Source organism: Sorex araneus, chromosome 5 (genome assembly GCF_027595985.1).
Source record: "Sorex araneus isolate mSorAra2 chromosome 5, mSorAra2.pri, whole genome shotgun sequence".
Taxonomy (NCBI): domain Eukaryota; kingdom Metazoa; phylum Chordata; class Mammalia; order Eulipotyphla; family Soricidae; genus Sorex; species Sorex araneus.
The window spans coordinates 205318144-205344857 of NC_073306.1; the positions used below are offsets into that span (position 1 = coordinate 205318144).

The 26714-nt window shown below is 48.3% G+C and overlaps 1 protein-coding gene across 1 annotated transcript; it reads right to left on the reverse strand.

Annotated features, from left to right (window-relative positions):
• Positions 1-4397: 4397 nt before the first annotated feature.
• Positions 4398-26597, reverse strand: LOC129405123 (placenta-specific gene 8 protein-like). Its single transcript, XM_055140652.1, has 5 exons — positions 26561-26597; positions 16060-16188; positions 14033-14157; positions 6636-6750; positions 4398-4459 (listed from the first exon to the last, which is right to left on the reverse strand). Exons 2-4 carry the CDS (start codon positions 16157-16159, stop codon positions 6646-6648), a joined length of 330 nt encoding a protein of 109 aa, XP_054996627.1. The 5' UTR covers positions 16160-16188; positions 26561-26597; the 3' UTR covers positions 4398-4459; positions 6636-6645.
• Positions 26598-26714: the final 117 nt, after the last annotated feature.

The window sequence follows — 26714 nt, forward strand, 5'->3', positions numbered from 1 at the left end:
ATGGATAGCTTTTCCTATCTGAGAAGTAGCTTGGTGCTTCTATGTTACTAGAAAAATCTGAACATAAGAAGTCATTTTCTATCAACCATGGGTAAAGCAGTTATTCCTTTCCATTGCTTTTATGATAGAAATGGGTATGGCATTACGTTGCTTTGGTTTCTGTTGCTTTAACTCTTATGTTTTCTAAGATAGCAAACTATATTGTTGTTACTATGTCAGAAAAGGACCTTCCACATCTCCAGGGTCTAAGTGCCATCCCTCAGTCTAATTGATCTGATCTTTTCTTTCAGATAACTTGAGGAACCCAACAAATTCATTGCCTGGGGCCCACTAAATTAAGGTAGCATGAGATTTCACCCCTTGTGCAGGCAGGGCCAGCGCCCCTCTGTCAGCATGAAGCAGCTCCAGAAGACGGAACTTCGACCACTTTCCCTTTAAGGATTAAAGGTGGTGGAATCTCTAGGGGAATATAAAGTAGGTAGCTAGATTAAGGAAGCCCCTCCGGCCTTGAAAATCCCAACTGCCCTGTTGTGAGTGTGAACCCCATTAATGGAGGAACTCTGTTCTCTTTTAAAAAAAAAAATTTGGGGGGGAGGTCAACTGCCATTGTTCCAACTTAGCCTTGAAAAGGGAAGTGTAGGCCAGAATATGATCTCTCTCTCTTTTCCAGTTATTACTAGTCTTTACAGGTATCAAGGCCAAGTTCCATGGGGCTGGGAGCACACTGCCAGAGTGAACTCCTCATCCGTATGCATTGAGACATCTGGTTTCAATCAGATGATAAAAACTGCCACCTGAGAACCTCAGTGGAGAGGTCTTCACACTGTGATCCTGAACACACCAACTGCTTTGAAGGAGGATGGAATCAAAAAGCTGCCTCCCCTCTTGGAACCAGAATGACATCTACTAGTGGCATGTCCAGACAACGGGAGACACCCCCTTCACAATCTCTAAGATTAGAGATATTCACAAGGAAAAGTGGGGATTGAAGAGGAGGGCAAGTTAAGAGTCAAGAACTGAAGGGCAGGTTAAGGGTTAACCGCTGAAGTTGCCCTTTGTAACTACTTGACTGCTTTGAAAGATGTCTTCAGGACCTACCCCTGGGCAGGACTCTGTCACCAAATGGGCCAACAAACTGCCCCTAGGAACTGTAAACAAACATCTGCTCTGAATGGTCAACAAATGTTGAAATTACCATATTAAGTGAAATAGGTGTGGTTTTCCCTTTTGTATGGTTTTCCTATTGATCCAATACCTGTGATTTTCTTTGATATGTATGATTCTCCTTTGATTCAATACATGTAATTTTCCCCCAATATGTGTGATCCCCTTTGATATATAGATGTGATTCCCTTTGATATGTGAGATTTTCATTTGTCAACAAATGTTTAGATATGCAAATTAAGTGATCTATGTGATTCCCTTTGATATGTGAGATTTTCATTTCTCCCCCAAAAGGGTATAAATACAGCCTGCTTTTTGGAGGTCGGGGCCTTCAGTTATGCCACGCTATTGAGGCACAATTGAAGGTCCCAATATAGCTATATTGGCTTAAATAAACCCCATGCATTTGCAGAAAGAGTTGTCTTGGTTTTGTTCTTTTGTCTCTCCGAGCCTCCCCCGGGCAGAGATCTGCCGCCCCTAACAAAAAGTCACAAACTTTCCACTCTGATTAACCTTCCTGAGTTCTTTTAAGGCGTGGCGTGGCGTCTTTCATTCTTATTGCATTGTGTATTTGAAAGTTGCTAAGACAGTAGATCTTAACATTTCTCTTTACGTTTAAAAAAAAAACAAACCTGTAGGGGCTGGAGCGATAGCACAGCGGTAGGGGGTTTGCCTTGCACATGGCCGACCCGGGTTCGATTCCCAGCATCCCATAGGGTCCCCTGAGCACCGCCAGGAGTAATTCCTGAGTGCAGAGCCAGGAGTAACCCCTGAGCATTGCCGGGTGTGACAAGAAAAAAAAAAAAAACCCTTTTAAAATAATAGCAGCTTTTATTGACAAATTTCTTTTTCTTTTTTTTTGTTGGTGAATCAACTTTGCTTTTACTGGATAAAACTTGCTTAGAAAGATGTGAAAGGAGGGAAAGAAGGGAAATATAAGAGAAAGCTTTTTCCGAATGGAGATAAGCAGAGAGACATGCTAGTGAGATGTGTGTTCGAGGGAGGTACGGGCATGAAGCACAATTGCCCTTCAAGTTTTTGTTAAGGGCATTTCTGAACTCATTGAAAGGGGGAAAAAGGAGACTCATATAAAGCCTTTATAAACACCTCACTCAACTTTAATATGTTGACAATCTTGGGTGCATTTAATTTTTTTTCTTTTTGCTTTTGGCGCCACATGTGTCGATGCTCAGGTGTTACTTCTGGCTCTGCACATAAAAATCACTCCTGGCAGTGCCCAGGGGACCATATAGGATGCCAGGGATCGAACTCACTGTGTTGCAGGCAAGGCAAGCACTGTACCCACTGTACTAGCTCTCTGCCTCTTTGGGAAGCGTGTTACACTTTCCACGAAGCAGCATTGAAAGCTACAACTGTTGTTAGGTATTTTATTAACTCTAAAGTGATAGATATTTCGAGATGCCAGCCCTTCCCCCAAGAAACTGTTGCAGCCCTGCGGTTCCATGGTAACCACGTACAACCGAAAGGCACTGTAGCACTGTCCTCTCATTGTTCATCGATTTGCTTGAGTGAGCACCAGTAACGTCTCCATTGTGAGACTTGTTGTTACTGTTTTTGGCATATTGAATATGCCATGGGTAGCTTGCCAAACTCTGCTGTGCGGGTGGGATACTATTGGTAGCTTGCCGGGCTCTCTGAGAGGGGAGGAGGAATTGAACCTGGGTCGGCCGCAGGCAAGGCAAACGCCCTACCCGCTGTACTACCGCTCCAGTCCACAACCAAAAAGCAGTGATGAAAAATGTGGATATGGAGGCATTCTGGTGAGCAACGAGGCCCAGACAATGCTCCGGACCCGAATCGGGGCCAGCAACACCGGGGGGCCGGAAGGAGGTGCCGCCAGCACACCTTCTCCAGATGGAACCCTGGCGACACTGAGCAGCAACTAACACGGCTCCAGGATTCGGGACTGGGACACATCGCGTTAGCGGCCACGCGACCTTTTCTAAAACCTGAAAACATACAATCTTTGAATGGAAAACTAATTATCAAATGCCTCCTTTATTAGGGTTATCTTGTTTGGGGATATAACTCCCATAACAATAGTGAGTTTTGTGTTGAAATATGGAACGTAATCAAGGTGAAGAGAAAATAAAGTGAAATTCATCAGTTATACAGGTGGGGTGGGGGGCGGGAGGGTATACCGGGGATTTTGGTGGTGGAATATGGGCACTGGTGAAGGGATGGTGTTTGAATACGGTATAACTGAGACATAAACCTGAGAACTCTGTAACTTTCCACATGGTGATAAAATTTAAAAAAAAATAAAAATTAAAAAAAAATGTGGATATGTTGGAGGGGATGAGATCAGACTCTGGAGTGAGTGACCCTGGGGAAATAACAACATCGAGAAGTACATAGTGGCCCACGTTAAAAGGGTGGAGGGATGGGTGTTGGCACATTGTACGACTGAAACACAATCGTGATCAATTTTGTAATGCTCTATTGTACACGTGTTCCCTGCCAACCATGTTCCTATTGTAGAAAGTGATGATTTCTCACAATGATTCAATAAAAAAAAACTAATAAAATTTAAAAATAGGAGTTTAACAAGAAGTACGATCCCACCAGGCACTGCATCGTGGGAGGAATGTTGTTAGTTACGTGACACGAGAAACCAAGCACTACTTTTACTCCCACCTGTGTCAGGTGGCCCTTCTGCAGTTCAAGTCTGGCTTTGGCAAGAACTGTGCTACACCCAGTGATCCATCCAAAACAAGGACTCCAGCCTACATCCGGGCTAACCAAAGACTGAACCCTTCAGCCCTGCCTAAGGCAACACTTCAATCTCTGACCCTTTATCGTGTTGTCTTGTACAGGGCATATTCTCTGTACTGGTTTGTTGTGGTTCTAAAGTAATTAGCAACGCAGCTTACATTTGTATTTATTTTGTCCATACCTCTCTACCCGTGTTTTTTTTTTCTCCTTAAGATTCATTCTTCCCCAAAATAAATCTGTTAGAGAAGTGGAAAAAAAAATAAATGACTGACATTTTAAAATAGATTTTTATTATAAATACTGTGATTTACCAAGTTATTCATTGTAGAGCTGTGTCAAGCATTTCCTGTTCCACCACCACCAGTGTGAATGGTAGAGATAGACATTTTAGAAAATACAACAAGAAATATATTTTCCCTCCAAATTCTTCAAATTCAAAGCGCTCTGGAGCCATTAGAAGACAATTGATTAGTAGAATTTTTTCCTAAGATGCGAGGGGAAATAGCATGAACAGCGTTGGAACTTCACTTCAGCCTTCTTTCCCCATTCCGCGTTTCATCTGTAGAAATCAGGGGGAGAGGAAAAGATAATAAGCACAGGTGAATACACATTACGATTAGTTACTTTCATGCTGGACTAGAGCGATAGCACAGTGGGGCTACCCATGGCGTATTCGATATGCCAAAAACAGTAACAACAAGTCTCACAATGGGGACATTACTGGTGCCTGCTAGAGCAAATTGATGAACAATGGGACGACAGCGTTACAGTGTTACAGTGCTACTTTCCTACTATGTTCTATTGTCTTATTCCAGATGTCAAAGCTTGGTGTTGGAGATGTTACTGAGTGTTGGAGACTTTCAAGTGTAAGTAAGGGGAAAGAAGTCAAAGCTTCCATTGTATTTCTGTCCTATTATCAAACTGCTGCAATTTTTGCTACATCAAATAATTGTCTTCTTTGGGGCCGGAGCGATAGCACAGCGGGTAGGGTGTTTGCCTTGCACGCGGCCGACCCGGGTTCGATCCCCGGCATCCCATATGGTCCCCCAAGCACTGCCAGGAGTAATTCCTGAGTGCAGAACCAGGAGTAACCCCTGAGCATCGCTGGGTGTGACCCAAAAAAAAAAGCAAATAATTGTCTTCTGTATAGGGCAATTGTGGGGCTAGTCATAGCCACCATGAGTTAAGATTCTAAAGGTCTTTAAGTTGGGATCTCATTATATTTCTTTCCTCAAAAGCGGCGTTCAGTTATGCATCCATGATTTTTATTAAATGCCTGCTGAAAACCAGACACTTCGCTAGGGCCCGAGGTCAACCAATAGGATGCTCTGTTATTGAAAGACTTACATCCATCACCAGATGTCAATGACGTCAAACATCTGGAGGAAGGAAAGAACCTTGAAAAGGCAAAGAACCCAAGACAACTTTTGTTTTCAGTTTTTAGATCGGCATTTCTCAGCCCAGGATCATATTTCCCCCAACCCCCCTCAGGGTCTCCCAGGGTATTTTAAGGCTATGCTAAGTCACAGGGGTCAATAAGTAGGACAGGGGTCAAGGAGAGGACAGAAAAACGGTGGGGGGAGGTTGAGAAACACTAGTGTTCAGGACCAGACCAGTAAACCATGATACTAAGAATTCCTTTGGGGTTACTCTGGCATTAAATTCTGTTCAACATGGTCAAGTAGAACTTGAGAGAAATGTCAAGAGAGACAAGTCTCAGGAAGCAGATTATAAGGAGGGGAAATGATGCCTGTCTCGACGCTCACTGGGAGTGAGTAACGCCCTTAGGTGGTCTGGGTGCTACTCACAGCCGTCAGAAAGCCAACAGAGACCTCTACAAGGGCACGAAGGTGCTTCCGAGGGAAGCCTGGTTTATGCAGAGGTCATTTTTGTGCCGAGTGTGGGGACAAAGATAAGCGATAACTGAACCAACGTTCATCTTGCAGTTGGGTGTGCTTCCTAATCAGCCACTCCCAAAGACCTCTCAGGACGCAGAAATTTTACACAAAATAGTCATTTCCAAGTCAAAACCAAACTGTGGCGACAAGTTTCTCAGGAAGATCTCAAGACAGGACTGAGTGAGCCATTGTCCTTGTGCTTGGGGGAAGCAGGAAGGACTGAAGTGCTGGAGATGGTGACGTGGGCATTGGGGGGCGGGGGGGGGGCCCGGACATTCGAGGAATGTGGAGTTGCCCAACTTTGACAAGAAGCCCTCCAAAGACTCAGACTGCTTCAGTGCGGGCTTTGGAACTGTCTCCATTTGAGGATGTTGAAAGAGATTCCCACCACTTTTGATAACTGTGGCATTGAAAAGAACAAAAAAAATAGGTATATGACATTATTATACCCAGTAGAGTATCTTATTGGTAACTGCTGGCAGCAGTGAATCCAAGATCTACGCTTAAGAAGAAGTGGATCTTATCATTTACATGTCTCAACGACCTTAAATTATGGTTGGTATGTGGCATGTTTAATGTTTATCTGGTACAGTACATAGCTATCGCATGTCACACTCATCTTTTAACAAACCACAGAATTCTTTCCTGTCCAACTCGGTTTGGCCCCTCTCAACCCAGGCACTGGGAAACTGACTGAACACCCACTAGTTAATGAAATATGATCTGCCCTTTCACGGTTTGGGATATCTCATACATTTGTCCCAAGGAAATGAGAGAGAGAGAGCGCTGCTGGAGAATGTCTTTATACTCACACACTGAAGAATCCCACCAACTTACCGAGAACCTTTTAAAAAGTACTCATTGTCTTTCTTCTGTTGATATCTCGCTTGAGTTGACAAAGGGCGCAGTTAGGGCAAAATGCCAGCATTAAGAAGTCATTGCAAATAGATCCCTGTTTTAAAAAGAAGAAAAAAAAAAAGCAAGCAAACGAATTAACACGTAGCCTATAAACTCAGACATTCCCTGCATTAGTGCAACGTCACACGCCTCTTCGGTGATGCTCTTCCCACTCTCCTAATAATCCGGGGGAGTGAAACGAACTGCTAAACTCACTTTACAAATCGGGGGCAAAACTCAGGCTTTCTTATTTTTCCGGGGAGGGGGGTGGGAAGGGGCACACAGGGTGGGCTCAGGAATCACTCCTAGTGCTCTGCCCACTGTGCTACCTGTCCAGCCCCAAATTAGACCTTTGTTAATAAGCCCACGGGTGGGGGATGGGGGGTGGGGCGGGGCCGGGGGAGGGTGGAGGGGCATGCACTTCTTTTTCTAAGACTTGAGAGCAGGGCCAGCTCAGCCCCACCCTGGGTCTTTCTCCCATCTTGACCTCTCACATTTCCTCTGCAGCAGAAAAGGTTGAGAATGAGAGTGGAATTAAAAAAAAAAAAAAGACTTTGGGGATAGCAGAAAGCAGACAATGACTAGTATTTGGAAGAACCATGGAACGGAGGCTTGGCTGGGTTTCCGACTCTTTCCCTGGAGACAGCGGCACCTCCTGACCAGCACGTGGAGGTGCCTTGCAGGGCCAGTTCTTCATCCCGGGGAGCCCTGGGGGACGGCAAGGCTTTGTGACCAAGTGTCTCAACAGGAATAATGTTGCCCTCCAAGTTGGAAGGGCACTTACTTTGTGTGTATGTTAGTTTTGGTTTGGGGGCCACCCCCAGTGGTGCTCAGAGCTTACTCCTGGCTCTGTGCTCAGGGATCACTCCTGGTGGTGCTCAGGGGACCAGAGGGAGTGCTGGGGATTGAATCTGGGTCTGTTACACGTGAAGTAAGCATCCTACTTCTTGTACCATTTCTTCAGCCCAAGCACTTAAAAAAAATTATAGAGTTTAATATAATTCCCAGTTTATTGCTGAGCAGAACAATGAAAAAGAGGAAGAAAATTCAGTAAATAAAAGTCAGGATTTCCTAAATGGTGAAATTATCGGTAAGTTCTTTCTTCTTTCCTTTCCCACCCTTTTCTTCTTTCTTTTTTTTTTTTTTTTTTTGCTTTTTGGGTCATGCCTGGCGATATACAGGGGTTACTCCTGGCTCTGCACCCAGGAATTACCCCTCTTGGTGCTCAGGGGACCATATGGGATGCTGGGAATCGAACCCGGGTCGGCTGCATGCAAGGCAAACGCCCTACCCACTGTGCTATTGCTCCGGCCCCCCCCCTTTTTTTTTTGAGTGAGTTATTTTCATGAGTTTTTCATTGTCATAGTGATTTTGATTCTCATCTAACAGAACAAGTGCATGGGATATAGAGAGGAAAATTAAACAGTGAAGGTTTTTTAAAATATGTTGCTCAGGGCTGACTCCTGGCTGTGCATGCAGGGATCACTCCTGCCGGTGCTTGAGGGGATGGAGGGGATCGAGCCGGGGTTGGGTGTATGCACAGCAAGTGCCCTGCCAGCTGTGCTACAGCCCTGCTCTCAAGTTGAAGTCAAACATCTTTTGCCGTGCGGCCAGGAGACCGGAATGGCTGGCGCATCCTGAATGTGGGGGACCCGCTGACTCTGGCGTGGCATGGCAGGTGTGGACCAAGTGGCCCCCGCACTGCTGGGGCCAAGCGGTATGACCCCTCGGACCCTGGCACTGAGCCATCTGGCCAGGCTGAGTATCACCAGGAGTGGTCCCTGATCCCCGAGCACTGATTTGGAGGCACAAACACCCAATTTCTCTTTCTTTTTTCCTTTTCCAAAGCCAGGGGTCAAACTGGAACCTTCTCCACACCAGACTAGTGCGCCCGAGGAGCTGCTCCCGCACTGGCCCAAGCAAACAAAAACATCTAATATGAACTAACATGAACCGAGCCTGAGGAAGGAACGGACATGCTGCCTGAGAGAATCCAGTCTCTTAGCCTTCTCTTCCCCCACCCTCCTAAATAATTCTAATTCCTTAACCCTTTGTTTCAGCACCTGTTTATTTTATTTTATTTATTTATTTTTTGCTTTTTGGGTCACACCGGGCGATGCTCAGGGGTTACTCCTGGCTCTGCACTCAGGAATCACTCCTGGTGGTGTTCGGGGGACCATGTGGGATGCTGGGAAATGAACCTGGGTTGGCCTCGTGCAAGGCAAACGCCCTCCCCGCTGTGCTATCGCTCCAGCCCCACCTGTTTATTTTTAATCTTTACTTCTTTATTTACTTTTCCTTCTTTTTATCTTTTCAACCTTCTTTAAGTCAACGCCTAGTGAATACATATCCGACGCCACACAGGAGGAAATAGTCTAGTTGAGTAAGATCTAATTCCTGTTCTCTCCCAGCACGTCCATACCTGTCTTTTACCTCTGGGAGTGTTCAGGGGAAAGACACCAATACTGTGTGCTAAGGAAATTATGGAGGCCTAGAGTTCAGTGTCAGACATATCCTGGTTCAAATCTGTTTCGTATGTGAATAGGGAATATAAAGAAGAAAAAATATTCCTTTAGCAGTGAGAGGAATTAATTTGTTCCCCACTGAAGGTAATAATGATCAGGAATGCCTTCCTGAGAGCAGTTCCTCAGGAAATAACAAAGATTCTGCACACACCATTTTGCTTGGAATTTTTTGTTTGTTTGCTTTGTTTTTCGGCCACACCCAGTGACACTCAGGGCTTACTCCTGGCTCTGCGCTCAGGAGTCCCTTTCAGCGCCACTTCTGGCAGTGCTCAGGGGACCATATGGGAAGTCAGGGACGTAACCTGGGTTGGCTGTGTGCAAGGAAAGTATCCTGTCCTCTAAACGACCTCTCCAGCCCCTCTGTTTGGACCTTTATGTTTCCTGGTGTCAGGATTGAACCCTGGGTCTCATTCTTGCCAGGCCGTGCTTTCCCACAGAGCCTCATCCTCACCGCCACCTCTTGGTGAGCGGAAGCAGATGCTATGCTGGGAGCCCTGGGTTTGCTCCCTGGGTTTGCTCCCTGGCCCGGCACCACTGGGTGCATCCTCAATAAATAAATAGGAATCACTGTCACTCTCTTCCCGTTGCTCATCGATTTGCTCAAGCGGGCACCAGTAACGTCTCCATTGTGAGATTTGTTGTTACTGTTTTTGGCATATCAAATATGCCACAGATAGCTTGCCAGGCTCTGCCTTATGGGCAGGATACTCTCGGTAGCTTGCTGGGCCCTCTGAGAGGGGACGGAGGAATCGAACCTGGGTTGGCCGTGTGCAAGGCGAATGCCCTACCCGTTGCACTATTGCTCCAGCCCAAATAAATAGGTAAATAAAATAATAGCTAAACCCTCAAACATTCTTTTTATATTATTTTTTTGTTGTTGTTTGTTTGTTTTGGGGACATACCCATCAGTGCTCAGGGATTATTACTGGCTCTGTGCTCGTAGATCATTCTTGGTGGGACTTGAGAGACCATTTGGGGTGCCAGGGATTGAACCTGGGTCAGCCGAGTGCCAGTAAAGTGCCTTGCTCACTGTACTATGTCTCTGACCCTCCAAAACATTAATTTAAAAAAACAAATAGTCTTATGTCCATTATTATGGAATCATTGACTGAGACAATTAATGCATGGATTATGGCACGCGTTTGATTACACAGAAAAGCAAGATGGGAAAAAGGAAAAAGTCAAGGCTTTGGGATTAGAGCAAATCCAAGCCCAGTTTCCAGAAACAGCAAGTCCCGAGGCAGCAAGCCTTTCTCATCCCAAGTGTGTTTCTATCAAGCGGTGTGTACCACAAAGCGTAGGCATGGATAAATGAGCCAATGCATATTAAAATAACATTCCAGCCCGGAGTCTCTTAATCATGCCGTGATTGTTCCCTTTCTCCTCGCCTCCAGTGGGAACTGTGTGAAGACTGACGGGCTGGCGGGGTCCGGAAGACTGGGCAGGGCGGAGAGACGCCTTGCGGCAGTCTCAGCAAACTTTGCGTAGATGCAAAAGGGAAGCAAAGCAGAGCCTGCATTATACAAATCAATCTTAGGAAGGACCCGCGATGATCTGCCCTGATGAGGAAGGAGAGGGATAACACCCCAATAAACAAACTGATTTGATGCGTGCCAGGAAATTGGACTCATCTTCGTCCCGGCCGTGACCCTAGAAATCAGCTTGCATTACTTCCTCTTGACAGGTGAGAAGTTGCCAAAAAATTTACCAGAGTCCAGAAATTTCCTCTTTGGCAAGCTGCCCTGAGAAACTTTCTCTCTAGCGCCCCGTGAGCGAGCTGGCCCTTCCTCTGTCCTATTTTGGGGTCTTAGATTGTTTGAGACTGTCACCTGCACGCCTAATTCCAAGTGCACGGCATCTCGCATACTATTCGCACGCGCTCGCCATGACAGAGTCAAGAGGCTCCAAGCGCTACCCTGCCCGTGGCTCACACGAATAGGAGTGGCAGGGACCTCTGTGGCAAGTTGGCAGCTGAGCGAACATGCAGGAGAAAAGGAGCCAGAGCACCCAGCACCCACCCAAGAAAACAGCCCCTTGGGGCTTGAGTGATAGCACAGCGGGTAGGGTGTTTGCCGACCCGGGTTTGATTCCCAGCATCCCATATGGTCCCCTGAGCACCGCCAGGGGTAATTCCTGAGTGCAGAGTCAAGAGTAACCCCTGTGCATCGCCGGGTATGACCCCAAAAAAGCAAAAAAAAAAAAAAAAAAAAAAGAAAGAAAACAGCCCCGTGACTTTCTGAGATAAGAACAAAAGTAATTCCCGTTTATCTAGCTAGCGCTTTGTGCTAGCAAGGCCCCGTCTGTACATTATCACCCTCGATGATTAATTACTATTTTATGGGGAGGAGAGAAGTACCATGAGGACCGTTTTGTCAGTGAGGGAACACGGTTCCTTGTTCTTGGTCACCGGTAAAGAGACTGAGGCGGAGGCGGAATCTTTAGAAAGAAGAACTGCTCACGTCACTTCTTTCTTGAAAGCATTTCAGTGGCTTTCAAGTTCACCCACTGTACAAGCTCGTTCTTGAAATTCTAGAAGGTTTCCCTCCCGCCAAGGCTCCGCTATTACCTTCTGTTGTCCTTCCTCCCTCTGCCTTGCACTCTTTTCTCGCCTTTCTGGCCCCTTCCTTATTCTAGAATATCTCAGATTACTCGTCCTTGGAGACTGGAGCCCGTGGGAGCTGGATCTTCCCCAGGGGGGTCAGCCATGCATTCACTGAGCTCTACTTTCTTTACAGAGGTCTGAAGTTCTTTGTGTTTTTTTTCTTGCTTAATTTTTCTCTGTACTATTTATTACTGGCCCAGATATATGATACTTTAAATTAGTTATTTTGAAGGTACCATCTCCCATTAGAGTATTGCTTACTTCCACCATCGGCAGCCTAAGAAATCAGTTCAGGCAAGAAACTCAAGAGGATGTCAGTAGGGAGAATCTGACAAGAAACAGGATATTCGCATCTGCCTACCAAGTTCTTATTTATTAGAAAGGAAGGAAAGCAACTTTACAGCAGAGATTTGGGAGAGATCTTATATTTGTTTGTTTGTTTGTTTGTTTATTGGACCATACCCTGTAGAGCCCAAGACTGACTCCTGGCTCTGTGCTCAAGGATCACTCCTGGCAGGCTCAGGGGACCACATGGGGTGCTAGGGATTGAACTCAGGCTGGCTGCATGCAAGGCAGCCAGCTACCTGCTGTACTCTCTCTCTAGCTCATGAAGGAGAAACTACCTTAACCAAATAATCAACGTGAACATCACCCATGATCAAGAAATTCCACTCTTGTGTGGAGTTTCTTACTATAACCTAAGCCTAATCGGTAGGAAATATTTGATAAACCAAACTGGAGTCTACAAAATAGCCAACCAGTACGCATGGAAAAAAGAGAAAATTTGTTCCACAATGAAGCGATAGCACAGCGGATAGGGTGTTTGCCTTGGGTTCGATTCCTCCTTCCCTCTCAGAGAGCCCAGCAATGCTACCAAGAGTATCCTGCCCGCACGGCAGAGCCTTGCAAGCTACCTGTGGCATATTCCATATGCCAAAAACAGTAACAACAGGGTCTCACAATGGAGACGTTATTGGTGCCCACTTGAGCAATTTGATGAACAATGAAACAAGAGTGTTTTACAGATTTGTAGAAGGTAAATGAGGCATGAAAGCAGAACGCAATTTGTGATCCCAGATTGATAGACTTCCTTCTCCTTCCTTCCTTCCTTCCTTCCTTCCTTCCTTCCTTCCTTCCTTCCTTCCTTCCTTCCTTCCTTCCTTCCTTCCTTCCTTCCTTCCTTCCTTCCTTCCTTCCTTCCTCCCTCCCTCCCTCCCTTCCTTCCTTCCTTCCTTCCTCTCTCTCTCTCTCTCTCTCTCTCTCTCTCTCTCTCTCTCTCTCTCTCTCTCTCTCTCTCTCTCTCTCTCTCTCCCTCTCTCTCCCCTTTTGTCCCCCCCCACCCCCCTAGCTTTCACTGGCTCAGAGGACCCTATGCTGTCTGTGCTGGGAACAGAACTGGAATTGAAGTCATGGGCCATTGCTTCTGTCAGGTTACTTTCAAATGAGTCTGAAAACAAGTAGACTAGGAGATTGATAGGTAGAAGTAGACAGATGGAAGAGAAAACAGAATGTGTGGAAAACTTTTAGGATTGGAAGTGTGTTCAGGAAGTCTTCAGGCCATTCTGCCAATCTGCAATTAGGCTGAACCACACTCCCCGGAGAAGAGCGCAAGCTCCTTACAGACGGGCCTTTGGCTCGGCCCCTGCTGTGTGTCTGGGCCGTCTCTGGGCTCGGTAAAGCAGCTGAACCAACGCCAGGATGCCTGCTCGCCCCAGGGGTCCCCACTGAATGCCTGGGGGGCTGCTCCTGGGACACCAACCAATGCTTCAGCTCGGAGAGGTCCACTCTAGACCCACGTTTGACCCAGGCCCATGAGAATCTCCCCACCCTGCAGATTTGCAGACCCCTCGCGCCTGGCTCTGAGTGAGGGCCCCAGCCAGGCCCCAGGCCCCCCTCCTCACCCCGGCACCCTCAAAGAGACGCATCAACGGGCTCAGCCAAACGCCTTATCACCGAGCTGTCCAAGGGGACAGCGTCACAGGGCACCTGCCCAGGGCTAGCTGGTAGTGGTGGAGGGGGTGGGTGCGCGGGGACCCCCTCGCGTGCAGCGGGAGGGGACGCAGGTGGCTGTACCACCGAGCTGTCCAAGGGGTCAGCGTCGCAAGGCTCGCGCCCAGGGCTGCTCTCACGGGAAGGGGGGGGGGGGCGCGGGGCCAGGCGCGCGTCCGGCGGGAGGGGACGCGGGCAGCCGGGGCGCGGCGGGGACTCACCGGGATGCCGTAGCGGGTGCGGTACAGGGTCCTCATGGCCACGCTGGCCCCGCACAGGCAGCACTCGTTCATGTCGGAGGCGATCTGGCACGACAGGCACAGCGCGCAGAAGGTCCCGCAGAGGCCTGGCGAGGGGACACGCGCGCCGTCAGGGGCTGCCCCGACGGTCCCTCCAGCCCGCCCCCAAATCTGCAGGCCTCTGAGATGGAAGCCCCGAGAGCCCCCCCGGACGGGAACTGGAAACAGGAACCGGGGGTTCTGCAGGCCCAGAGAACAGCGAGCAGCAGGCGCACGGGGAAGCGGGCCAAGGGCGCACAGGACAGCGCGCAGGGCACTGCCGGGTCCCACCCGCCGGGAGGGAGCCCCGAGTACCAACAGGGGGTGGCCAAAATTGGGGAAAAACAAACAAACAAACAAACCCAAAAGCAAAGCAGACTGGAGGGAGATGGAAAGGGGAGACCGACAGAGGTGAAGGGTTGGGCCCCCTAGGCCCCGACTCCGGACGGGTGAAGGAATTGGGCAGCCCTGGCTGCAGGCTGGCAAAGGCCGACCAGGCTGGCAAACACGGACTCAGGTCTGGGTAGACGCCCGCCCTGCCCCCGCCCCCAGGGCCCACTTCGGTGCCTCTTTGTAAGCCGGGGATGCTACAGCCCAGAGCATGGCCCGGACACCCAAAAACAGTGACAGAAGTCACAGTGCGGGACAGCTCGGGGGACCTAACAGGCTGAGCTCAGGCTAGCCTGCAGGAGGCCCAGGTCCCCAGGGTCCCCTGAGCACTGTCAGTGGGGACTCCTGAGCACAGAGGTGGGAGTAGCTCCTGACCCAAAAACAACTAGAAGGAGAAAGAAAACAAACAAACAAAAATTGGTTCAGAGGGGCTGGAGCAATAGCACAGCAGGGACGTCATTTGCCTTGCACGCCGCTGACCAGGGTTCGATTCCCAGCATCCCATATGGTCCCCTGAGCACTGCGAGGAGTAATTCCTGAGTGCATGAGCCAGGAGTAACCCCTGAATATTACCGGGTGTGACCACAAAATAAATAAATTTGCTCAGCGCAATAAACAGTGGACAGGGCACTTGTCTTGATCACAGCAGGCCTGGATTCCATCTTTGGCATCCCACAGACCCCACTGAGTCTCGCCAGGAGTAACACCTGAGTGCAGAGCCAGGAGGAAGCCCTGAGCACAGCCACGTGTGGCCCCAAACACAAAAAAACTAAAAGAAAAAAATATTTTTTTAAAGTAAAGGGGGCTGGAGCAATAGCACAGCAGGTGGTGCATTTGCCTTGCATGAGGCCGACCCGGGTTGGATTCCCAGCATCCCATATGGTCCCCTGAGCATAGCCAGGAGCAATTCCTGAGTGCAGAGCCAGGAGTAACCCCTGTGCATCGTCGGGTGTGACCCAAAAAGAGAAAAAAATAACAGCAACAGAAAAGAAAAAATTAAACACCATTAAAATATTTGCAAAAGCACAAAACTAGACTAGTGGATGGAAGTCATTGTAGTTACCGTGTCATGTAACACGATGATCTGACCTTTGTCTTGTGAGAATATTGACTTCTCTTTCCCGGGTCTTTCAAGTGCCCCAAAGAAGTTAAATCCAGATGGAAAATTAGGTTATTAATGTAAAATCTGGTTTTTAAAACAGTGTTTCCCACTCTTTTAAAATGAACACAAGAGGGGCCGGAGCGATAGCACAACAGGTAGGGAGTTTGCCTTGCATGCGGCTGACCTGGGTTCGATCCCCGGCATCCCATATGGTCCCCCAAGCACTGCCAGGAGCAATTCCTGAGTGCAGAGCCAGGAGTAACCCCTGAGCATCGCTGGGTGTGACTCAAAAAGCAAAAAAAAAAAAAAAAAAAAAGAACACAAGAGGGTTCCCTGTGTAGAGGTCAAATGCCCCCATCCAGAGGCTAAATCCCCCGGGGGGCTGAAAGTGGGAGGTGGCATCGGGGAGGAGGCAGAGGCTGGTGCTTTTGGGGCGGGCACTGTGGCAGGGGTGAGGGGAGAGAGCCACTGCACTCACACACGCCCATGTCGCTGCAGCAGTCGAAGGCGCCCGTCTGCCAGTCACTGGACATGGGGGCGCCCATGCCAAAGCCCGGCTGAGTGACGATTGGGTTCATGTTTCAGGTCAAGTTCAAAACGGCACTTCCTGTGAAAACAAAGCCCAAACGGTTAACTCTGTGCTCTAAAGAGAAGGTTGGGACTCGTTGAAAAGGCATTTCATGAACATTAGAGACTGACACACAGCAGACACAAGGGCCAGGAGGATTGCCCCATGGTGGGCAGCCTGCCTCGTGAGCTGGGGGGGAAGGCAGCTGGGACAGAGAAGGGGTCACTGAGTCAGTGATGGTTGGAGGGATCCCTCGGGCTGGGAGATGTGTGCTGAGAGTAGATAAAGCACCAAGTGTGATAACCTCTCGGTATCTGTATTGCAAACCATAATGCCCAAAAGTAGAGAGAGACTAGGGGGGGACATTGTCTGCCATGGAGCAGGGGGAGAGTAGGGAAGGGGGGAGATACTGGGGACATTGGTGGTGGAGAATGTGCACTGGTGGAGGGATGGGTGTTTGATCACTGCAGGACTGAAACTCAAACATGAAAGATATGAAAGCTTTGTAACTCTATCTCACAGTGATTCAATTAGAAAATCAATTAATTAAAAAGAAAGAGAAAGAGAGAAAGAAAGAAAGAAAGAAAGAAAGAAAGAAAGAAAGAAAGAAAGAAAGAAAGAAAGAAAGAAAGAAAGAGAGAAAGAAAGAAAGAAAAGTCATTTCAAAAGAAAGAAAGAAAGAAAGAAAGAAAAAGAAAGAAAGAAAGAAAGAAAGAAAGAAAGAAAGAAAGAAAGAAAGAAAGAAAGAAAGAAAGAAAGAAAGAAAGAAAGAAAGAAAGAAAGAAAGAAAAGTCATTTCATGGCCTCTCTCCTGAACTGCGGCGTTTACATTCAACTCACTTCACCTCACCAAACATCCACCACCAAGTGGGGCTAGAAGAGGGAAGCCCTCACAGGAAACCCAACTGTCCCGAAACCTTGATCCTGTCCCTAAACCAGGTAGTCTCTTTGCAGTTCAACAACCAAGGGAAGTCTCAGGAGCCCAACCCAGTGAGAATGCGCAAAGGGCAAATTGTGCTTGGTTTTGCAGCGATGCACATCAAAACTTTTCTCTTCCAGGAAACTGCCACAGAGGCCGACGGGAGGTGGGGTGGGGCAGGGGACACAGGTGGTGGGAAATGTATACTGGCGAAGGGACAGTGCTGAAACATTGAAGGACTGAAGCCCAATCATGAGTCACTTTGTAACTGTGTCTCTCATGGTGATTCAATAAGAACAAAAACCAAAAAAACTGTTCACTCTGTGATCCCAGGTGTAAATCTCAAGCTGTACTTTCATTTTGACCCTGCTCACACCTCGTGGTTTTTATTCAGAGATTACTTTTTTTTAATTAATTTATTCTTTTATTGAATCACCATGTGGAAAGTTACAAAGCTTTCAGGTTTAAGTCCCAGTTATACAATGCTCGAACACCCATCCCTTCATCAGTGCACATATTCCACCACCAAGAATCACAGTAAACCTCCCCTCTCCCCCCACCTCCCCAGGCCCCCACCCCACCTATAACTGGTAAATTTCACTTTACTTTCACTTTACTTTGCGGCCACTTGACCTCATATCTCTTCATTTTCAGCAATGGAAAACATTATCAAATGCTTCCTTTTCAGCAGGTCGACTTTAGGGGGGAGAAACTCCAAACAATAATAGTGAGTTTTTTGTTGAAATATTGAATGTAATCAGAGATTACTTTAGTCCCAGGTTAAAAGACACAGTGGTTGAGCATTTGCCTTACACGTGGCTGACTTGGGTTCGATCCCCAGCATCCCAGTGGGTCCCCTGAGCACTGCCAGGAGTCATTCCTGAGTGCAGAGCCAGGAGTCACCCCCCAGCACCACCAGGTATGCCCCAAGCCCCCCACAAAAACATATGGCAGTATCTGGTGACATTTTTGATTGTCACAATTGGAGGGTGGGGTGAGGTGCTAGTGTTACCTGGTAGTTAAGTCTGAATGTGTGAAAATCGACCTCCGTTGCCATAGTAGGAAGTGGTGCTCTGTCTGCAAATGTTTAGTACAGCGAGTGGAGCTTATAGCTCTGGCCAGGTGCCTGGGCTAAGTGAGGGTGAGTCAGTTATTGTCTACACAGACCCTATGTGTGCTGTGTTGGTTGCTGTGTGTCCGTGCTGCCACACGGAACGGCGTGTCTGACTGCAGACAGGAGTTTTGCAGAAGTCACCCATGAGCCACCGAGGGGGCATTAGCAAACGAGGGCAGATCACGACATCAAAAGACACAACCAGCTGGCTGTCACGCCTTTAGTCCCTCATCAGAATGGGGGAACATTTGCCCCTCTCGGCCCAGCAGGAGCAATCGTGGCCAGTAACAGAGGGAAGGGAAGAGAAAAGAATGTGGCTCTTGGGGCTGGAGTGATAGCACAGCGGGTAGGGCGCTTGCCTTGCACGTGGCCTACTCGAGTTCGATCCCCAGCACCCCATATGGTCCTCCAGGCATTGCCAGAAGTAATTCCTGAGTGCAGAGCCAGGAGTAACCCCTGAGCATCGCTGGGTGTGACCCAAAAAAAAAGCAAAAAAAAAAAAAAAAGAATGTGGCTTTGAGAGAGAAACACTCAGCATCTGCCTAATCTCCCTGGTGGAAGGGTATCAAAGGCCTACAGGCTCCTGTCATTTAGGGACGATGAACTCCGCAACCTTGGTCGTACCGTCCTCGTACTGGAAAGAGCCTACTGAAGGTTCTGGAATGAACCGGCCAGAGCGGTGAAGTCTGTGCTTGTAGCAGGTTGCTCGGCCTCCCAGGTGAATCAGCAGCACACAAAGGCCTGGCACATGTCCCAGCGACCACGGGCACCTAGGCTTTGCTCAGTTACCACACAAGGCGGGGGTGGGGCGGGGGGGAGTGACAAATATTTGCTGGTCCTGGTGGGTATGTTCCCAGATTAATAGCAGCATTGCCCCAGCAGGACGAAGCCGGCCAAGTGACTAAGGCCATGCTCTAGGAAGTAGGTCAGGTCTGGGCTATTCCCTCTTAGCTGGCGCGGAAGCCTAGAAGTGACCAAGGCCCCAAATTAAGAGCTGCTCCCGGAAGCTACATATGGAAGTTGCTAGAAAGCAGCTAGAGTGGGAGAAGCTGCTTCTGCTGGTAGCTCTGTCTGCGGACACCTGTGAGATGTGAGGAGCTGGAGCACTGCCGGTCAGTGGCGGTGGTGGTCAGTGTCGCCACCCCCGAGGGCCCAGGAGCCAGAGGCCGGCCATTTCAGCCATCGCTTTTACATTTACATTTCAGTAAATACATTGCTGCTCTAAAGTGCTTACTGGATTTGCATTTTTGACAGCAGGAGTTTTTTTTTTCCATACCAGAGAAGTCCCGTGGCCCTTCTTTGATTAAGAAAGCAAGAAGGGAGTTGACTGTGTGGGGTGAGGGTGATTAACCCTTGCTTGCTCAGGCAATGCAGGTCTGTGAGGCTTGACTCCCAGCCAGCAATAATCGGAGGCCAGAGGGTCAGGCCCAGATGCTGAAGGCAAGCCATGAAGGGCCGAGGGTCCAACTCAGAGTTCGGCTCATGCTAAGCTTGTGTTTATCACATGCGCCACCAGCACAATGCAGGCTCGTTGATTACCTGAAGCTGAAGGTGTTTTTTTTTTTTTTCAAATTATTTTCTTTTTAAAAAAAATTTTATTGAGTCACCGTGAGATAGTTACAAGCTTTCATGTTTGGGTTTCAATCATACAATGATCAAACACCCATCCCTCCACCAGTGCACATTCCCCACCACCAATATCCCCAGGATACCCCCCGTTTCCCACCCTCCCCCTGCCTCTCTGGCGACAATATTCCCCATACTCTCTACTTTTGGGCATTATGATTTGCAATACAGATACTGAAAGGTCATCATGTTTGGTCCATTATCTACTTTCAACACACATCTCCCATCCCGACTGATTCCTCCAGCCATCATTTTCTTAGCCAAAATCTGGAAACAACCCAAGTGCCCTAGAACAGATGACTGGTTAAATAAACTTTGATACATCTATACAATGGAATACTACGCAGCTGTTAGGAGAGATGAAGTAATGAAATTTGCTTATAAATAGATAGATATGGAGAGTATCATGCTATGTGAAATGAGTCAGAAAGAGAGGGACAGATATAGAAAGACTGCACTCATTTGTGGAGTATAAAACAACATCACATGAGGCTGACACCCAAGGACAGTAGGTATAAGGGTCAGGAAGATTGCTCCATAGCTGGAAGCCTGCCTCCTGAGCAGAGGGGAGAAGGCAGCTGGAATAGAGAAAGGATCACTAAGAAAATGAAGGTGTTTGAGAAAACATTCTCACCTCCTCCCCAACCCCCTTTACCCTGAAGGCAAGAGAAAAGTCTTTCTACACCAGAATTTCAGGGCAGAGAATGAGAACACCTTGTGGTCTCCGCGCCCTGTAGTACCACTTCCTGTGCTGCTTATTTCTTTGGGTCCTCGTGTTCTTGTGAAGATTCTCATGTATACGTAAAAGCTGGACAGAATGTACATGTTCCCCCCTCCTTAATTTGCCTTTGCTGTTTCATTTTCAGGGACAACTGGAAACTCAAAGAGGGTGGGCAAAAGCTCCTCTCTCACACACGCCACACTGCTGTGTTTCTTCACTTACACCCTTCAGTTATTTTCAGAATTGTTTTTCCTTCCCCAACATGTGGCAATATCGGGTCACTGCACAGGGGCAGGGATCCGCTATTGGCTTCTAGTGGAGACCCATATCGCCTTTCCTCACTCCTCTCCCAACTTCCCCTCGCCCAGATAGTGCAAGGAATCCAGAGTCAAGGCTGAGAACCCTGGTGCCTACTCCCATTTGTGTATAGGATCTGAGACATTCACAAACTTCCGTACGTAAGATAAAAAGTGAAAGGCAGTTGACGGAGGGAAAATAAAGCCCCGAGCAATGTTAGCCCATGCTTTCTTTCCCATACTGTGCTGCCTGAAACTTTCTACCAGGCAACGCCAATAAGGATCACAGATATTTAGGGCGTTGGCCATGTCCATACAATAAAAAAATTAATAAGTCATGAAAGCTTTTGATGGCTTCTCTGCATCAGTAGAACTTACTTCCTGGCATAAGGTCAAAACATAAATTTTTGTTTTGTTTGTTTATTTGTTTTGCTTTTGGGGGCCACACGTGGCTGTGCTGGAGGGTTACAACTGGCTCTGCATGCAAGAATTGCTCCTGGTGGGGCCGGAGCAATAGCACAGCGGGAGGGAAGGGCGTTTGCCTTGCATGCGGCAGATGGGGGCGGGTGTTCAATTCTCAGCATCCCATATGGCCCATATGGCCATATGGTCCCGGTCCCCCAAGCAATGCCGGGAGTAATTCCTGGGTGCAAGGCCAGGAGTAACCCCTGAGCATTGCTGGGTATGATACCTCCCCCCCCAAAAAAGAAAATTACTCCTGGTGGTGCTCGAGGATGGGGGTGGGGGGGTGGGAACAAACCCAGGTCAGCCAGGTGCAAGCAAAGCGCCCTGCAGGCTATACTATTGCTCCAGCCCCCAAAGCGTAATTCTTAGCTTATATCACCAGAACCATCTAGGAGACAATAAAGCCATCCCAGCGATGTACTCTTAGATAATTGGACCGATTCAAGATTGAAAAGAGAGAAACCCATGCCAATCCGCCATGCCAGTATTTCACCAACTGGGCAGCTGCAAGGCTGAGCCTGGTAAGAACCTGAGTAGATTCCCAATTTGGGTTGCAGAGTCCGCGGAAGAAAAAGCCACAGCAGGAGGGCGTCTGAGGCCAATGTACTGCTGTGAATATTCAAGAACGTCGCCAGGTCACATTCCTGCATAGATGACCACCTCGGGGGAGGGAGGGGGCCAGTGACCAGCCTGATCCAACATCCAGATAAGTCAAAAGTAGAGCTGGGAAGAAGCATGTGTTTTCTTCAGAAACCCGGTCTGCGATCTCTTTACGAAATAGTCAAGGGTGAACTTTAGAAAGAGTTAGCCAACTTATGGTGAAAATGAGAAAATGAATCCACTTACGGCAGACTGTTTTGTCAAGCAGTGCGACTGGGCATGCATTACTAAATTGCGTGAGGCTGTAGGACTGATCAAAGACTCAGAGTTCTACATCAGGAAACCTGGAAAAGTTCGCTATTAAGGGTTATCAAAATCCACCCTCCGTGATAACGAAGAATGAAGCCATACACTCAGAGTTTAATTATAAACAAAACGTCTTCCTCATTACAGCCACAAAGATAAAGAGCTTGAATATAAAACCCAGGAAAGATAAGCTGGCTTTTCAAAATGCCAACCATGTGACTCGACTCTGACTCTCATCCACTGCCCAGTCCCCTTCAAGATCGTTCCTTTTCAATGCTTCCTAGGTGGTCCAAGCTGCAGGAAGGGTTGAGACTCACTCGTTACAGGAAACCTATCCACAACGGTAATTTGAATAGCCAAGCAGTGAGATTTAAGTCTTTCACCAAGCATAAAACACACATTTCCTTCTATTTCCAAATTTCCCCTATCACATTTTCTTCCTTCTTGTATATATGGGGTATGTGGATAGAGGGAAGTTGAACCACACCCAACAGTGCTCAGGAATAACTCCTGACTCTGTGCTCAGGGAATCACTTCTGGCAGGACTCAGGGGACTATGTGGTGCCAGGGATCAAACCTAAATTGACTGTCCGCAAGGCAAATGCCTTTCCTGCTGTGCTGTCTCTCCAGCCTTGTTGTTATGACATCTTTGATGTCTATCCATTCATTTATTATGCAGCATCCTATTTTTTTTTTTTTTTTTTTTTTTGCTTTTTGGGTCACACCCGGCGATGCACATGGGTTACTCCTGGTTCTACACTCAGGAATTACTCCTGGCGGTGCTCAGGGGACCATATGGGATGCTGGGATTCGAACCCGGGTCGGCCGCGTGCAAGGCAAACGCCCTACCTGCTGTGCTATCGCTCCAGCCCCCCTATTTTGTTTTTATTGATTTTGGTTTTGGGGCCATACCTGCAGTGCTCAGGGTTTACCCCTGGCTTTGCACTTAGGGATCCCTCCTGGTGGTGCTCAGGGAACTATATGGGATGCTGGGGATCAAACCCTGGTTGACTGCATGCAAGGCACACACCCTACCCTCTATACTCATTCTCTGACCCCTAAAAGTCACTTTTATGCAATAAAAAAGCAATAATTTTTAAAATTATGAAGACAATTCTTGGAAAGAAATGTACACCCTGTTTTTGAATGTATGTATCAAGCCCATATCTGTAAATTCTGAGTGCAGAGTCAGAAGTGAGCCCTGAGCATCATCAAATGTAGCCCCAGAACAAAATAAAACAATAAACAAAATCAAAGGTCAAAACTTAGAACAGTGATTTTGGGCGGTGCTTGTGATCTGTAACTTCAGCAAGTCCCACCCAGTGCCTTATAAGATGTTAACAAGTCTTGTAGTATAGCGGGCCCCCAAACAAAACAGCAACAACAGGACCACAATTAAATGCAATGGCCCAGTCGCCATAACGCCGTAATTGTTGACAAATGTAATTCGGGAAAGAGACTGCTGCCTTTGCAAGAACTTGATTAGGAAGCCCTCCTTTCCTCTAAAACTTCCAGATATCTTCTTCCAGAGGTGATCTAGGGTGAAGAGAAGCGATCACTGAATTCGCTAATGCTCGTCTCCGACTCACCTTCCTAGAAAAACCCCAAGTCGGAGTAACAATACAGTAGGGCGTTTGCCTTGCACGCGCCCCACGCAGATTTGATCCCCAGCATCCCCGAGCACCACCGGGATTGATCCCAGAGTGCAGAGAGGCAGGAGTAACCCCTGAGCATTGCTGGGTGTGCCCCTCACCCCCACCCCCCAAAAAGAGAGGTATTCAATGTAAACGCTCCATAAAACTATAGGACCCACATGGCAGGGGTGCCCAGGGACCCCTGGTACCACAGGCCTCCTCCACGCTTGCTTGGAACCACGGGCTTGGTTGGTGGAGAATCTCTGGTGGGCCCCCCACCCCTGACCTCCTGAGCACAACCCGAGGGCCCCATCCCAAAATGAACAGCAGGGAATGGTCCTGGGGCAGCCTGAGCACCCCCGTCTCTCGAGCCCTGGCTCTGGTTGTCCGTCGGCTCTTTTTCAGATCGATCCCTCAGGTCGTTATGTACTGGCTTAAGTCATTATTACTATGATTTTTATAATCTGCTATAGTGTAAGGAATCGTCATTCACATACTGTTGAACCAAGGAAGGGGAAGAGTTTGCAGAAGTCAGACCCTAAACTTTGAGGGCTGTCACCCGGCTGGCTGCTTCTACCCCTCAGATCCCTGGAGTCACCCGCTGGGGTCTGTGACGGCAAGAAGCACGCCCGACCCCGAGCGATGGAAAGAGACAATTCGATCCCGTGCAAGGTACGGCTGCCACTAAAGCTAAGTCTTACTGATGTCGGGCTGCAAACCAGACCTGTTTTTTTAAACAGAGTAGTTTAAGCTGTAGTTCATCTTGCACGATCTTAATGGACATGTTGGAATGTAGTTTCGGGAGGTAAATGTAGCCTCAGTCTTTGAATCGTTTGCTGCATGGTTGGAGGCTCCTGACCCACAGCGACCCCTGTGCCCCCCCACCCCCCATGAGGTCAACTGCTGGGCTACTGAGCTATTTCACTGCATTCTGAGAACTCAGGCTTAGTAAGTAGCTCTCTCCCTCCTCTCCCTCCCTCTTCCTCCCACTCTCTCTCCCTTTCTCTCTCCCTCCTTCTCTCCCTCCCACTCTCTCCCTTTCTCTCTCCCTCCTTCTCTTCCTCTCCCTCTCCCTCTCTCTCTCCCCCCCCCCCCCGCCTTCTCTCTCTCCCTCCTCTCCCTCTCCCTTTCTCTCTCCCTCCTTCTTTTCCTCTCCCTCTCCCTCTCCCTTTCTCTCCCTCTCCCTTTCTCTCTCTCTCCCTCTCCCTTTCTCTCTCCCGCCTTCTCTCTCTCTCTCTCTCTCCCTCCTCTCCCTCTCCCTTTCTCTCTCCCTCCTTCTTTTCCTCTCCCTCTCCCTTTCTCTCTCTCTCCCGCCTTCTCTCCCTCCCACTCTCTCTCCCTTTCTCTCTCTCCTTCTCTCTCTCTCTCTCTCTCTCTCTCTCTCTCTCTCTCTCTCTCTCTCTCTGGATCACACCTGGTGATGCACAGGAGTTACTCCTGGCAGCGCTCCGGGGACCATATGGGATGCCGGGGATCAAACCCAGGTCTGCCATGAGTTGCAAAGCAAACATTCTACCTGTTGTACAATTGCTCTGGCTCCCACATTCTCTCCTGAACACTTGCTCTGTCTCTCTGTCTGTCTCTGTCTCTGTCTCTCTCGCCCAGGTCTCAAAACTTCCAAATAAAACCTGTTTTAATCTTCACGGCTCATCTCCTGAAATTCCTTTCTGTGAGGAAAGAAAGGGACCCGAAAGGCCTGGGGAAGGCCTGGGGCTGACTTGCCTGTCAGGAGCGATTTCCCCAGGGTTCGAGCTGCCAGAGGAAATAGAGAAAGCAGCACATTCCTGACCCCAGCTGCCCTTCTCTCCTCCATCCTTACATAAGGCACCCGGGACCACACTGGCGTCAGTCGCACATGGCCCGAGCAGAACGCTTTCAAGAGGTTGTTGTTGTTGTTATATAAAAAATAGAATTAATTCTGCCAATAAAACAACCATGAACTTAAAGCAACTGAAACAGAGATCACAACTCCTCACTAGCAAAATTCATTCCTGCAGCAGAAAAATCAACAAATAGAGTGATAGGTCAATAAATGGAGTGATAGCACAGCGGGTAGGGCATTTGCCTTGCACGCGGCCGACCCGGGTTCGATTCCCAGCATCCCAGGTCCCCTGAGCACCACCAGCCAGGAGTAACTCTGGAGTGTATGAGCCAGGAGTAACCCCTGTGCATTGCCTGGTGTGACGCAAAAAGCAAAATAATAATAATAATAATAATAATAATAATAATAAGGAAAATCAATAAGTAAATCTGTAACTTTGAAGCCAGTTACAAAGGAGAGAGACTTTGAAGAAGGAACTTGGAGTACTTATCTGGAGCACACTAATCTTAAAGGTGACATAATGATTCCTTTAACGATCCAGAACTTTTTTCTCCTCTTAAAATGCGTCTTTCTAGGAGCACCTTTTCTCAGAGAGAGTATTTCTGGCCCTGCGTCTCACCTACGCCTGCTATTCCAAGAGTCAGCACACCCAATTTTAATTTAAAAGACAATTGCAGGTGCAGACTCTTGGGTGTCTGACACTTCCCCCTGGCAAATGATCAGTGCCCACCACCCAACCATCGCGGGTCCACGGATGGGTTCCCGGTGACTTCCTCCGGGTAACATTTGCGCATCTATAACCAATACCACTTACTATTTCTGAAAAACAGATTTTCCTGAAAGAGGACGGGTGAGGAAGAGGACGGGGTTGCAACACTCGAGGCCTTCTGTGCTGCAGGAGTACTCACCGCACACTCAGGGCAGGCAGGCAGCAGCCGGGGCCTGGAGAGCAGCTGGCCAAGTGCTCTGCGGCCGCTGGTAGCGGCTTTAATCAGCAGGGGAGGGGCTGGGGCGGGGCCCTGGAGTGGTTCCCATTGCAAAAGGCTTTAACCAGAGATGGAA

What these genes read in the sequence shown, in the direction of transcription:
- LOC129405123 (XM_055140652.1), bottom strand. Translation starts at nt 16,159, where the DNA reads ATGAACCCAATCGTCACTCAGCCGGGCTTTGGCATGGGCGCCCCCATG. An exon ending in CTGCAGCGACATGGGCGTGT is followed by an intron (nt 14,158 to 16,059) that starts GTGAGTGCAGTG and finishes TCCCCTCGCCAG; the next exon opens with GCCTCTGCGGGACCTTCTGC. An exon ending in GCACCCGCTACGGCATCCCG is followed by an intron (nt 6,751 to 14,032) that starts GTGAGTCCCCGC and finishes TTTTTAAAACAG; the next exon opens with GGATCTATTTGCAATGACTT.